Raw genomic sequence first — 15,262 nt, forward strand, 5'->3', positions numbered from 1 at the left:
AGAGTTGGGTTGGTCCTTATACTACTGTGTTAATTTCACCATCATCAGTGAAAGTATTAGGAAGAGATTCTTGGTTACATTGTTCTCATATAAAATTAGCTTATAGGGGCAGCTGTGTAGCTCAGTGAATTGAGAGTCAGACCTAGAGACTGGAGGTCCTGGTTCAAATCAGGGCTCAGACACTTCCCAGCTGTGTCACCCTGGGCAAGTCACTTGACCCTCATTGCCCACCCTTACTACTCTTCCACCAAGGAACCAATACACAAAAGTTAAGTGTTTAAAAAATAAAAATAAAAAAAAATTAAATTAGCTTATAGAATTGATGATGAGAATGTAGAAATAGAAGAAGCAGAAGAAGATGAAAAAGAAGAGATGGTGGAAAGCTGAGATTTCATCAGTCAAATTGAATCTACAGTCAAAAAGATCAGTAAGGAGAAGACATTTGTATGGAAGAGGGCATTTTGTTGAAGAGGAGGATCCAGAGATGTTGAAGGACATTGTATAGAAAGTGGATAATTCACAAAGGACAATAATATAGACTTTTAAAGAAAAATTTCAATGAAGAGGATGAAGTGATTGATGGACTAATGTTTTTAGGAATTTGAGTAATGTAACATAGTAACAGCATATTGCATTCAACAATACATATTACATGGACTTTGGAGAAGAAGAGATTTCTTCAAACAAGATGGAAGAACTGAAGTTTTGGTAGGCATATTGCATTCAACAGTAACATAGGGGGCAGCTGGGTAGCTCAGTGTATTGAGAGTCAGGCCTAGAGACGGGAGGTCCTAGGTTCAAATCTGGCCTCAGACACTTCCCAAATGTGTGACCCTGGGCAAGTCACTTGACCCCCATTGCCCACCCTTACCACTCTTCCCCCTATGAGCCAATACACAGAACTTAAGGGTTTAAAAAAATTAAAAGAAAACAGTAACATAACATAACATAACATAGTATAAATAAATAACATAATATATACATAAAAACATAAACATGGTTAGGATATATTGATTCAAGTAATCAATCAATGAATAGTTAGTTACTAAAAATGTTATAATTAGTTATAAAATAGTTAATAACAAAGAATTGTTAGTTACTTAGTATAGGATTTAGTTATATATGTAATGATAAATTGTACAGCCATATTTAAATCAAGATGATGGACAGTTACCTGCTTGGAATGAAGAATGAACCGAGCCTGGCAGGAGCTTGGCAGGTGCCAAGGGCAGTTGGAGCTGAGGTATAAAAGCAAGGATTTTGAACTGACAGAGTTCTCAGATTTAAGATTGTGTTGGAAAGGGTGGTTTGGAGGATAGGCCTTAGGTGAGCTTATTCAACCATCAGCCAGCAACCTATTTCAAACTACTTCATCAGTCCTTGATCCTGAATTAACCATCAAGAAGAAACATCATCACCTTATCAGCAGAGTAACCTTGATTTAGTTGGACCAGTCTGACCCAACCAGACTAGCCTGATCAACATCATTTCAAAATTATCAGTAACATCATTAGCCTTAATTAATTAGGGACTTCCTGTTCCCTTCTCCCCAGCCATTTCCTGCTTTCCCTTCCCTAAGCCTGTTAGTAATAAATCTTTAAATTTTCTTCAGACTTGGCTTCATCAAGAATCCTAGGGTTTTAGTATATCACATCCTTGCGATATTTGAAGGGAAGAGGAGTATTATACCTTTCATAACAGAGTTTAATTCGCAGTCAACTTAAGCATTATCCATTGGTACAGAGTGTCAGTTAGACAAAGATATCTGTATAATTCTAACTGCAGATTCATTGCCTGGCTGGTAACTCTGGATACTGTTATACCTGGAGTTTGGGTTTAGCAGATTCATCATTTAAACAACATCTACTGCAGTATGTGATCCTTTGAGATTCACTAATTATATCTTAAGTGTTTCTCATAGGATTTATCTTCACCTTACCCAGCTCCAGGTCTTTTATCATCAGGATTTACATAACATATATGAGTGTCCTTGTAGGTAAATGGATACTGTTTGGATTTTAGATAGCTTAAAATAGTAATAGCATAGGTAGATAGAGTTTGTTTTAGGAGATTTCATTAAGATAGGGCTGTAGTTAGATAGATTCGATGATTTTCTTACCTTTCCCTTGATAACATTAAAAGAACTTTTATATATCATCTTGGTGGGTGTGTGTGTCCTTCAGTGTCTGGTTCTGCCAACCCTGTGTTTGGGTGTCCTTCCCAGAATCCAAGTTGCTCTTCTGATACTGGGCTAAGTAACATCCAAGCCCGTCCCCCCAAATCCACTTATTATTTCATAGGTCACACAATTAGTGCCTAAGAGGTGGGATTTAAACTCTGGTCTTCTTGATTCCATTTCTGTTTCTGTATCTACTGGGTCACCTAGCTAATAAAATTGTAAGCATGTATATATGTTCATTAAATTTTGTAGAACTCTAGTGTTAGTATGGAGATCACAGCTTTTTCATATGGCTCCAAAATCCAGGAAGGCCATGCTTCCTTTTACTAGCCCTTTTTGCCTACATGTTCAGTCTTCAATGCCCTGGTCCTAGCCCATCACACTTTCAAGATCTTTTTAGTCACTATTCCTTTGTTGAAGGCACTCTTCCTTCACATATATTTCCCTTCTTTATAAGTCAATAATAGCTTTTAAATAACTTTTCCTTTATGATTCAAACACTGGATTTCTTCCCTTTACATAAGACATATATTAAAATAGATCTAAAAAGGAACCATTTTGAGAGGTGAAATAGGCTTATGCTTTCTTCTAGAGGCAACAATAATGCAATGCAGAATGTCAGATTTGGAGTCAGAAGGACCTAAGTTCTAACCCTTCCTCAGAGAATTCCTGACTATGAGACCTTATCTCATGTTGATTATCTATTTTTTATGGTTCTATACCTCATGACCCAGGAATTTTGGAGAAAAATATACATTCCTAGAGCATGTCAGTTTATCAAGTTATCCTGCTACCAGGGTCAGTAAAGTGAATCATAGATAGTGATTATATTCAGACATTATTTGGATGAAATAGGTAATATTTTTTATCTTGTGTGTTCACATCAAACTCTTCCAGATGTTATCTCTTCCTATCTGTTATCTCTGGGATTCTTGACCCCCCTGGGAAACACAGGGACACACCAATTTCTCCATGAAGATTCCTGCCTAGTTTTATCTATCAATAACAGGGACAAATATTCCAAAACATGTTTTTCCTCTTCTGTTTTTGCCTTGGAAGCAGGGACACAGCTGGAGATGCCTGAGGTAGGAATGGTCCCCTCCTGGACATACATGTCTCTGTGGATACCATTGTCAGTGACTAATTACAAGGCTACTGAGAGTCAGAGTGTAGCCTAAGGATGGAGGAAGCCTTATAATCACCCCCTGGTTGTATGTCACTGTCCTTGTACTTGCCATGGGCACATCCAATGTCCATGTCCATTTCCTCGAGTGTGGCGGAAGAGCCTGAATTTGGGCATCTGCACTAGAAAATGACATTTCAGCTCCAGGAATGTTCTCAGCACAGCAAGACTCCGGCATTTGACATTGGTTTTATTCTGACAGCTTCTTCTGTCCTTCTAGTCTGGGGACTTTATCTAACATTGAGGGAAATGTTGGCTCTTGTTCAGAGAAAGATTTCTCTGTTTTCTGTCCTGCTTCTCTTACTGTTCCTGAAGCTTCCAACCTCTGGGAATAAGACAGAGAAGCCATCCTGCTTCCCCAAAATCATCCCTGGCCTTATCAGACGTGGGGATCTTGTGATTGGGACCTTTCTCCCCATGTATTCCATTGAAGTGATGATTGTTACAGGAGCAGGATTCTTTAGAAGTAAACCTGACAATGACTGTAGGGATTATAAGTAAGTATCTGTCTTTCTGTCTGCACCTCAGTGAGGGTTGATGATTTCAAAGGTCTTAAGGAAGGGGCAGGTAGGAAAACATGTCTTTGACTGCTAATCCTATAGTTTCTTCTACCCTCTCTTCTACGACTATTGTTCCTCATAATAAGCTGTCATTCATCTGATATTCTTTTTAAATTAAAGAATGACAGGATTCTTTCTGTTGGTCTCTTTGTCTTTGTCTTTCTAACTCTGTGGCTGTCTTTGTATCTGTGTTTGTATGTGTACTGATAACTTTTCTCCCTGGTATTAAGGTATTGGAGAAATCTGGAACTTTGTCTTGGATCTGCTGGCACTGTGATCAACTCCAGTAAATATGAGCTCAGTATCTAGCAATGCAAACTAAAAAATAAACAAAAATCTTTACTATAGAAACTGGCTTCAGACTTTTATCCACATATTCATACACATATGCACACAGACCCATCTTCCTTCTGTGAATATCCTGGTCCAGGCAATTTCACTGTGAGGCTCCTGGTAAGCCACAAGCCTGAAAAAAGATTTGCAGGAATGGTTTTATGATATGAAGGGTAGGATGTGGAAGTCAGCAATTTTGACTTGTTCCATATGTCTCCATGTCTCCACATATCAGTCCACCTATTACTTTGAATTCTTTTTGCATGTTGCATTTCCTTTGTGCCTTTCTTTTTCCTCCCCCATGTTTTTATTTCTATTGGTAAAAGTAAAGTAATAAAGTAAATTTTTCACTATTTGCTTATATTTCTTGAATATTTTAATGTATTCCTGATTCTCTTCTATTGGGTTATTGGTTAACCACCTAGGTAGAGTTGATGATAACTGGTAATAGAGAGGTAAACATGATCCCTGTCTAGGTGCATCATTGTGAAACAAATGTCCTTTTTTTGCTATTATCTGCCTTTGACAGATTTTTCTTTGAGAACAGTGGTTGTTCCTGTTGACAGGGGAATTTGTTCTTTCTTCCTGAATTTTATTGTAGCCAGTGTGAATGAACAAAGAATGAGAAAAAATCTCAGAATACAGGTGTTGATTATAGAGTAAATTAATTATAGAGTAAATAAAAAGGACTTGAAATTCTCCTGTGCTTGCAAGACCCCCCCTCCCAGAACACAGGTCTGAAGTACTTTAAAGATGAGGGTTTCTGGAGAAATATTTTTAGGAAGTCAATATTTTGGAACATATTGATAGGAATATGCAATCTATTTGTCTATTTGTTTTGGGCTGTTTAATGAAATCTTCAATAGTAATTTACTAGTTTGGGGTTTCAGTTTTTCTCAGTCCCTACTATGGAATGAAAAAAGTAAGGATGGAGTATGAGAGGGTTGAATGAACCTTGCAGATCTTGAAGTGAAGACATTTAGACAACATCTGGTAGCAAATTAGTGGGTACAAAGTTGAAGTGCTTCCTGTCTCTCAAACATTTTTCTATGTCCTTGTTCACTGAGTTCTCTCTCCCAGAAATTCTCTCTTTCTATCTATATCCATGAAAGTTCCATCCTTCAAGGGCTATGATTTATTTCATGAAGTCTTCCTCTATTAAAGTGACTCCCTTAAATCAGTCACCAGTCAAATATTCCCCACTACATACCAGTTTTTTGGCATGTCACACTTCCCTTTACCATATCATAAGTTTTTTGGGAACAGGGGATATTTGGATAATTTATGGGGACATGTTCTTGTCAAGTATGATCATAACAGAGTTAAGAATATTCAGAATACCAAAGAGGAAAGACCCCAGTATCTCTTATCTTCCACTTAAATTGTTGTGAAAATCCATGTGGTTGTGGATAAGGTTTATCTAGATACAGTTCCACTGTCAAGGAAAAGGAGGGATTCAGTGGTATTGAGGCATTAGTTTCACAATTCATCCCTTGATCTCTATTTTCCCTAAGTCAAAAAACTGTAAGAAAGAGATGTAGATCCTGAATGACTAGTCATACATGTTTCTAAGAAGAGAACCCTACAAGTCCTGCCTTTTCTGGGAGGCACTAAACCACTGGACAGAACAAAAAGGAAGCAGAAATAGAGAATTTATATGAAGGACATTTTGGGGGTCAGGGAGATGCTCACAAAGGTGCAGAGTGGGTGAGCAGCATGGACACACTTCAGGCTTCTGGGTTCCTAGATGGAGCTATGTGACTAAGTTGAGTGAATTGGGGTAGAGTTATAGATTATTATTATCTGGGACAAGCAAGATCAGTATTTGGGAGCAGAAATTATGGCAACTCAGATTTGGAGTGTGGGACAAGTCTCAAAATTAGTGGGAACTAAAGCTTGGGGAGGGCAAGGGGAAATAGTAAGTGAGACGTTATTAAAACACAGACTCCTAAAGGGAGCATGGCTTTTGATCATCACTTCTGGTCTTACTCTTACATGATGACTGAAGTTTTGTTTTTTTTATAAACTTCCCAGGGCTTCTTCATTTGCCTCTTAGGGGAGGCTATTATACTCCTTATGGATAATGTTATAGTGGATAAATATATAGTTATATATGGATAATGAATATAGGGCATTTCTTTTGAGAATGAGTTGGATTTGATGCCTTCTGGGCTACCTTCAAAATCTCACACTCTGGGGGGCAGCTGGGTGGCTCAGTGGATTGAGAATTAGGCCTAGAGATGGGAGGACTAGGCCTAGATTCAAATCTGACCACAGATATTTCTTAGCTGTGTGACCCTGGGCCAGTCACACCTCACACTCAATAATTCTGAAATGATAGGTGTTTAGTATATATTTGTTGAATGAATTAATGAGTGAATGAATCACTCTGGCAGGCAAAGCCATATGAGAAATTAAAAGCAAATAGTCCTCAATATTCCAAGAATCATTAGAGTGGAATAGTAGAGGAACAAGGGAGGCTATTATTAATACACTAAAAATGAGCTAGCGTCCTTAGGTTTGATGCTCATGTACTTCAAACATCACCCTTTCTTAAGTGAATTATTTTTTACAGGTTTTGTTCATGACTTCTGACTCTCTACCCTTTAGGTGGCTATACAAGAATTACCAACAAGCCCTGACTATAATTTTTGCTATAGAGGAAATCAACAGGGACCCTAAACTACTGCCCAACATCACACTGGGATTCCACCTCTACAACGCCTACCACAGTGATGCGAGGACCTTGGAGAGCTCCCTGAGATGGCTATCTGGGCAGAACCAGCTCACTCCTAACTATAGCTGTAGAGGACAGGAGAAGCCTGTGGCTGTCACTGGAGGAGCCACATCAGCTCTGTCTATCCAGATGGGGACCCTGCTTGACCTCTACAAGTATCCACAGGTGGATAATATTGATTCCATTTGAAGCTTCATTAGACCCCTCTGAGGCAGCATGGTAGAAGGGATAGAGAACTGATCTCAGAGTCAGGAGACTAGGTTCAAGTTAAAAAAGTTACCTTTGCCACATAATACTGAGTGACCTTAGCCAAGTTCTCTAATTTCTCAAAACACTAAGCAACTCTCAGAGACAATACATTTTAGAGAAGGTGCTAATATCTGTTAGTAGAGGCTGTGTCTTCCTTGGAATTTCCTACACCAATGACATCATTAGTATGCTGTTAAAAATATTCCCATGAGAGAACGTAGGTCTTGTCCTTGAGTATTATCTGGGCTTTATTATACAGCAAGAACAAAATCTGTGTTCCCTGACTTCTATCTGATAAACTTGTTTTATGGAACCCCCAAATTTACCTTTGTCTCTTGGGAACTTGTCTTCTAGGAACTCCCATACTGATCCTTGTCCTAGTCTGAACAATAAACCTTCAAATACCCAATGATCTAAGCCTAGATAGAATTAGTAGATATAATCAAATTTTAAGTACCCCTTTGCTTTAGAAGTTTCTCCCATTGTAAATAGGCCATTCCCAGGTAATCTGGCCCCTGACTTGAATCCTCCTTCCTTAGCCTCCTCATAAGTTAGTCACTTGTCTTTCCTTTCTTTTATTCCCCAAAGTGAGTACTGGGCCCAAGTTCTTCAGTTTGTTGCAAATTCCTATGAAGCACATTCCCATTTGTGGTGCATTTTTCCAGAGACATTTTCCCCAGAGTCCCAGATCTTGTCTCTGTAGTGTATGTTTATGACTCTGTGTGGTGGCCATAAAAATTCTGTCTCCCTTGTCCTGATTAAACACTTGTTTTTTCTAACTACTTTAGCAGCTCTGTGTTTTTTTCAGGTTAATAAACTATCTGAAAGTATCTTAGAGATTTTGCAGGCTTTCTTCAATATTATCCAGGGGAAGTCCCTGAGGATCAGGGACATGAAATAGTTTTCCAAGTATCTTTTTTTAAACCCTTAACTTCTGTGTATTGGCTCCTAGGCAGAAGAGTGATAAGGGTAGGCAATGGGGGTCAAGTGACTTGCCCACAGTCACACAACTGGGAAGTGTCTGAGGCTAGATTTGAACCTAGGACCTCCCCTCTCTAGGCCTGACTCTCAATCTATTGAGCTACCCAGCTGTTCCTTTCCAAGAATCTTAAATGTAATTGTTGAAAGAATAGGAGCTAAAACCCCTATGTTTTCTTTTTTACAAGCTGAAACAATGTCTTTACTTTTATCCACTTCTCATTTTCAGATGCCATAGTTTTTACAATTTTTCCATAATTACTTGTAAAAAATTTTTGAGTCTCAAACTCTCTACTTTCCTCCTTTCTCTCCCTACCCATTATAAAAGCTTTTCCTTGCATTACTCTTGTGTGGTACTTCTTCCTTTTTCCCTCTTCTTCCAGTTCATCCCTCTTTTTCATCCCTTTATCTTTTTGGAGATAATTCCATAAAAGTCAGCTCACACCCTGGCCCTGCCTATTAAACCCCTATCACATCCCCAATCATGAAAACATTCTTTGGAGTTAAATATATCATTATTCTGTGTAAGAAAGTAAAAGGTTTAACCTTATTGGGTACCATTGGATTACTCCTTAATATTTACCTTTTCATGTTTCTCTTGAGTCTTATTTTTGAATGTTAAACTTTCTTTCCCTTCCTTTTTAAAAATATGATTTTTACTTTTCCTAATTTACATGCAGAAACATTTTTAAACATTCAGTTTTTTCAACTTTTGAGTCCCAAATTCTGTCTCTCCTTTCCCCACTGTCCCTTACTCCTTCCCTCTTTTCTCCTTCCCTGGTATAGTAAATTATCTAATCTGGATTTTTTATGTGTGCAACCATATAACACATTTCTTCCATATTAGTAATTCTGTAGAAGATATCTCAAAAGAAAAAAAGAAATAGAAAGAAAGTGAAATATAGTGTGTTTCAGTATGGATTCAGAGTATCAGTTCTTTCTTTGGTGGCAGATGATATTTTTCATCGTGGGTTCCTGAGACTATCTTGGATCATTGCATTGCTATTAATAACTAGACCGTTCATTGTTCATAAAAAAATGTTGCTGTCACTATGTATATTGTTATTCTGATTCCAGTTACTTCATTTTGCATTAGGTTATATAAGTATTTCTAAATTTTTCCAAAACCATCCAGTTTATTGTTTCTTATAGAACAATAGTATTCCATGACAATCATATTCCACAACTTGTTCAGGAATTCCCCAATTGGTGGACAACCCCTCTATTTCCAATTATTTGATGCTACAAAACAGCTGAAATAAATATTTTTGTATAAATAGGTTCTTTTCCCTATTTTTTATCTCTTTGGGATACAGACCTATCAATTGATGTATTTAAGTATTGATGGATTGATAGATTGAAAGGTATACACAGTTTTAGAATCCTTTGAGCATAATTCCAAATTGCTTTCCAGAATGGTTGGATCACATCACAACTCCACTAACAGTATATTAGTGTCTCATTTTTCCACATCCCCTCCCACATCTATCATTTTCCTTTTTGTCGTGTTATCCAATTTAATATATATGAGGTAGTAGTATAGACTTGTTTTAATTTTTAATTCCCTAATCAAGAGTGATTTAGAGCATTTTCACATGCCTATAGATGACTTTTATTTCTTCATCTTCAAATTGCCTCTTCATATCCTTTGACTATCAATTGGAGGATGACTTTAATTTTTAAAAATTTGACATAGTTCTCTATATATTTGAGAAATTAGATCTTTATTAGAGATACTTAATGTAAAAATTTCCCCTGGATTTCTGTTTTCTTTTTAATTGAATCTAATTAATTTAACATAATCAAAATTATCCATTTTACATCTTATAATGTTATCTGTATCTTGTTTGGTCCTAAATTCTTCCCTTATCCATAAATCTGATAGGTAAATCATTCCATCCTTCCATATGTAGTAAAGAAATTAGGAATACATTGATTAAGTATTCATAATTAAAAGAACTTTAAGAAAGTGTCTCTGAGATTTAAAAGCAAGGCAAAATTCTGGGCATGAGATTGAGAACTTGGAAGGAAAAAAATCAGGCAAAATTCTGACAGTTGGTCACTGAGCTCTGAGAGTTACTGACACTCACTGGCTTCTGGGGGTTGAGAGTCCGGATGATTTCAGAAAGGGCCAAGGCAGAGACAATATGGTGCTTGATGCCTGACCACTCCAGGGCAAAGCCTGGCGAACTGAGCATTCAAATTTTCCATGATCTGTCAAAATCCTTTGCTACTGTCAGTCCTGAGAGGTTGTGGAAGATCATAGCAAAATTTGGGTGTCTGGAGAACTACATCAGTATTATATGCCAGTTCTATGATGGCATGCTTGCACAGGTTGTGGAAAATGGACAATGGTTTTCACCTATTCATTTATTCTAGTAAATAAATCCATTATTTACAATGGAGTAAAGCAAGGCTGTGTTCTTGTTCCCATTCTTTTCAGCATTATGCTTTCAGCAATGTTGACAGACATCTTGAATGAGAATGAAAATGGTACCAAGGACAGTTATTGCAATGATAGTAAATCATTTATCTTGAAAATGCTACAAGCCAAGACTAAATTTGAGGGAGAGTTGGTGTATGACTTTTGGTTCACAGATGATGGCACACTCAAAGCAGCCTTTAAGACTGTGATGTAAGAGAATAGGGATCAATTCTCTGCTTCTTGTGCCAATTTTTTCCTGACATTAATACCAAGGAAACAAGAACTTCCAGCACTGCACCATCCATATGTAGAACCACTGGTTACAGAGAATGGAGAAATTTTTAATGCTGTGGATAAGTTCCATTAGCTTGGTAGTATACTTTTTAGGGATCTACACATAGATGATGAGATTGACACACATATTTCCAGAACTATCTCCATGTTTGCGAAACTGTAAAGGAAAGTGTCAGATAAAAGTGGTATTAGGCTGCCTACCATGATGAAGGTCTACAGAGCTGTTGTGCTGACTTTATTGTGGTATGCCTATGAAAACTGGACAGTGTACCCAGGAAATTTGACTACTTCCATTTGAATTGTCTTTGGAAGATTCTGAAGATCACCTGGCATGATAAAGTCATGGACATTCAGGTCTTTAAGCTGAACTTTTAAACACTCAACTCTAATGTAGAGTGCAACTCTGATGGGTTGGCCACATTGTTCAAATGCCAAACTCACATTTGCCTAAAAAACTTAGACAAAAAACTCACACAAAGCTAGTATAGGTACAAGGATATATCCAAGGTCTCTCTGATGAACTTTTGTATCAATTTTGAAACATGGGAGACAGGATCATCCAGCATCATATGCCCACATCAAAGAAGTCACTGTCATCTATGGGCAAAGCAGAATTGTAGTAACTCCACAGAAACATGAGATGCAAAAAATTAGAGACATCTCCATCCCAAATGTTCATATGGGCTATTTGTGCTGGACCTTTGATAGAGCCTTCTGAGTCTGCATTGGTCTGATTAGCCCTAGCTGGATATTCTGCACATTTACTCTGACATAGTGACGGCATTTTGGTTCTCTTCTTGTATGAGGGACAACAACCAACACCAGTTCTCATTTCATAATTTTCTTGTATCACTCTTATTTCTTTCCCCAATTTTTCCTCTACCACTCCTATTCCTTTCTTTAACCTTTTAGGGAATTTTGTTGAGATAGTATAGAATTCATAGTTTCTTTGAGGCTTTTTAGGGCACTATTTCCATGTTGTCTTCTTCTCTTCCACTAGCTTTTATAGTTAAATTCTTTTTTGTCATCTTCTCATTTTTCAAGCCCATTCATTTTGAATTTCATTTGAAAGATACACTCTGTTCACTTGTGTGGGGAAGCAATGTGTCAAGCTTTAGACTTTCTCATGCTAATGTTTTCATAACTAGTTCTTGGAGTCCACAAGTTTTCAGTGCTTCCAAGACACTGTTATCATAGCAGAAGTGTGATCATGTCTGCAGGTCTGTACTCTGCTCTTTATCCAGGAAAGTCCCCTGCTCCCCTGTAGGTACATGTACCAGCATTCCTCTTGGCCATCAAACAGTGACTAGGGCCCCTCTTCCCTTCATGACTGACCACAAGCACCCATTTCCAGCGTGTAACTGTAACCCAGAATGTCATATAGTTGACAGCAATAGCTTTAACCAATGCTATTAATTAATGGAATTCCATTAATGTCTCTCTGAGCAGTTTGCCTCTTTTAGCATCTCTTACCTGAGAACTCCCAATGCTGCTGCTGCTGTGGCCCCCATTGCAGCTCTGGGGTGTGTTCATTCTGGTCTCCATACTGGTATTACAGACCTCTCTTGAAAACTTTCTAATTTGGGGGGGACTAGAAACATGTGTCACTCTGACTTTTGTTCACTCTGTCATAGGAAAATTTTATTTGAGGAATTGTAAAGTTTTTTACAGGGGAATGTTGACAGAGTTCAGTGGGTTCCTTGCTATGACTAATGCATTGTCCTCATAAGCCCTGAGATGAGATTTTCAAAAAGAAGAGAGGTTATTTGAACATAATTCTTGATAGTGAATGCTTACTGTTTCTTTGTGATCTCAATGTGCCTTTCAAAATTAGCTTAAACTTGTGTGTCAATTCATTTATTTGAATAATAATTTAAATGCATGTTATTTTGTTGTTTGGTTATTTTAGTAGTGTCTAATGCTTTGTGATCCCAGTTGGGGTTTCTTGACAAATATACTGGAGTGGATTTGGAAATCCACTCCTTTCCTTAAAAATGAGGAAACTGAGGGAAACAGGGTTAAATGACCTGTCCAAGGACACACAGCTAATAAGTGTCTGAGGTCATATTTCACCTCAGGAAGATAAGTTTTTCTGACTTCACACTGGGCACTCTATCCAGTGCATTGCCTAGCTCCCTGACAATGCATTCATGATTCAATATATTAGTTTAGTCATTACATGATAGATTCTAAAGTTCAACTTGGAATCTGCAGTTTTCAAAGTTTAATGTTATCTGTTGGGAAGTTAGAAAAATTGTTGGGAAGCCAAATCTTCTGATGGAAATGATCTCCTTTGTCAAACTGAGTAAGGTTCCAACATAGTATAAAGTGTTGGTTGTAGTAGAATGTAACTTTTAAACAACATGAGATGTAATAATTGTGGAATTACTTTTGGGTTTCTTAAGTAGTTGACAATATTTGGTGTTCAAGTATACATATTCTAAATATGAATAGATATTCTAAAATTTGAAGCATCACAATCACATTTGTCCATATTCCACATCTCTTTGTTAACTTTATTTAAGGAAGGCAAACAAACTAATGTTAATCACAATCTTGGCCTTATCAAAACATACACACATCATCCAATTTTTTTTCATTAAACACAATTACTATCTCCAATAAGGTGTAAAAATTTTAGCCTGATAATAAATCCTGCCTTAAGAAGTAATATAAGGAATAATAAAATATCCACATAATGTTGTGAAGGAAGGTGAAGACACATCCAAAGAAGCAAAAATAACAGATGTTGAAATTGTTTCTTTCAAATAACAGTTGTCTTAGATGTCTATAAAAGAGAGATAAATTAAAACCTTTCATGTCACATCAAATGTAGCATAAAATCTACAGTCTTTTTCATGACAAATACAAGTTGAGGGTGAGGCTTTAGTTTTCTACAATTCATTTATGAATCTTTTCAATAATTGGCATATTTAAACCTATAAGGCAGAGTAATGGGCACTAAGATCTATGTGACTTCTTATTCAGTTTTAAAGAAATTGTTTAGACAAAATCTTATGACTTGAAGCCCAATTGCATCAAACTTCCATTTAGGAAAATTCCAAAAGAAATTGCCCATTTACATTACATTTATGTCTACTGTTACTTAACTTCAGTTCTTTTTGTTTGATACAATCATCTAATTTCTCAAGTTCTAAAGGGCAAACACTGTGTGAATCATTTGCAAAGGGGTGAGAAACTTTTTAATTGGGTTTTTAATTTAACCCTTGCCATATTGTTTATGACTTTCTTGATGATATAGCTTGATATTTTGAATTTAGGCATACAAACTCTGAAAATGAATGCTTAAGTTAATATTTTAGGATTAACAATGATTGCATTTTACTCATTTCAGATATTTTGTATAGATTTTTTCTCTTCTAACAACATTCTCTTTTTTCCTCAATTACACAAAAAAAAACAATTTTTAACCTTTATAGATTTTTTCTTAATGTCCTAATAAGCAAAAACCCATGTCCCATTTTTAAAACCCTTACCTTCCATTTTAGAATCAATACTGTGTATTGGTTCCAAGGCAGGAGACTGGTAAGGGCTGGGCAATGGGGGTTAATTGACTTGCTCAGGGTCACACAGCTGGGAAGTGTCTGAGACCAGAGTTGAACCTAGGCCCTCCTGTCTCTAGGCCTGACTCTCAATCCTCTAAGCCAACTTGCTGCCCTTAGGGTTTTATTTTCAATGAGAAAACTGCCAATTTGGCTAACCCTGAGTATGAAATTTAAACACTCTGAATTCACTATCTTATTAGTCACACTCCTGGTCTCATCAAAATATATTTGCCCATATAATAACATTTTTTCATAAAATATCATGGCCAAAATAGAAGTGGATGGCAGAATATATTAAAAATAAGAATCTTAAAAGATGGTTTTTACAAGAAACACATTTGAAGCAGAGACATACACAGACTAAAGCTAAGGGGCTGGAGCAGAATATCAATACTAAACGTATAAGCACCAAATAGTATAGCATCTAAATTTTAAAAGAAGTTGAATGACTTACAGGAGGAAATAGAAAATATAATTATACTAATGAATGTCTCAGCTTTCTCCAATCAGAACATATAAAAAAAAACAAGAAAAAATAAAATAGGTAAATAGAATTTAGGAAAGTGAAATATGATAGATCTTTGCAGAAAACTGAATGTGAATAGAAAACAATATACCCTTTTCTTAGCAGTGTATTATACCTATGCACAATTTTATCAGATTGGGCATATAAATCTTATAAACAAATGCAGAAAAACAGGAACTTTAGTGCATATTTTTCATATAATAATGTAATACAATTATATTCAATAAAGGAA

At 36.7% G+C, this 15,262-nt stretch overlaps 1 protein-coding gene across 1 annotated transcript in view; it reads left to right on the forward strand.

Annotated features, from left to right (window-relative positions):
* LOC123230537 (vomeronasal type-2 receptor 1-like) overlaps positions 1-15,262 on the forward strand; it is a 139,556-nt gene that overhangs the window by 109,584 nt on the left and 14,710 nt on the right. The window contains exons 10-11 of the mRNA XM_044656670.1: positions 3,583-3,859; positions 6,866-7,157. Of these exons, the coding sequence (XP_044512605.1) occupies positions 3,583-3,859; positions 6,866-7,157 (569 nt within the window). The remainder of the gene's footprint in view (positions 1-3,582; positions 3,860-6,865; positions 7,158-15,262) is intronic.

This window comes from Gracilinanus agilis, chromosome 1 (assembly GCF_016433145.1).
Source record: "Gracilinanus agilis isolate LMUSP501 chromosome 1, AgileGrace, whole genome shotgun sequence".
Taxonomy (NCBI): domain Eukaryota; kingdom Metazoa; phylum Chordata; class Mammalia; order Didelphimorphia; family Didelphidae; genus Gracilinanus; species Gracilinanus agilis.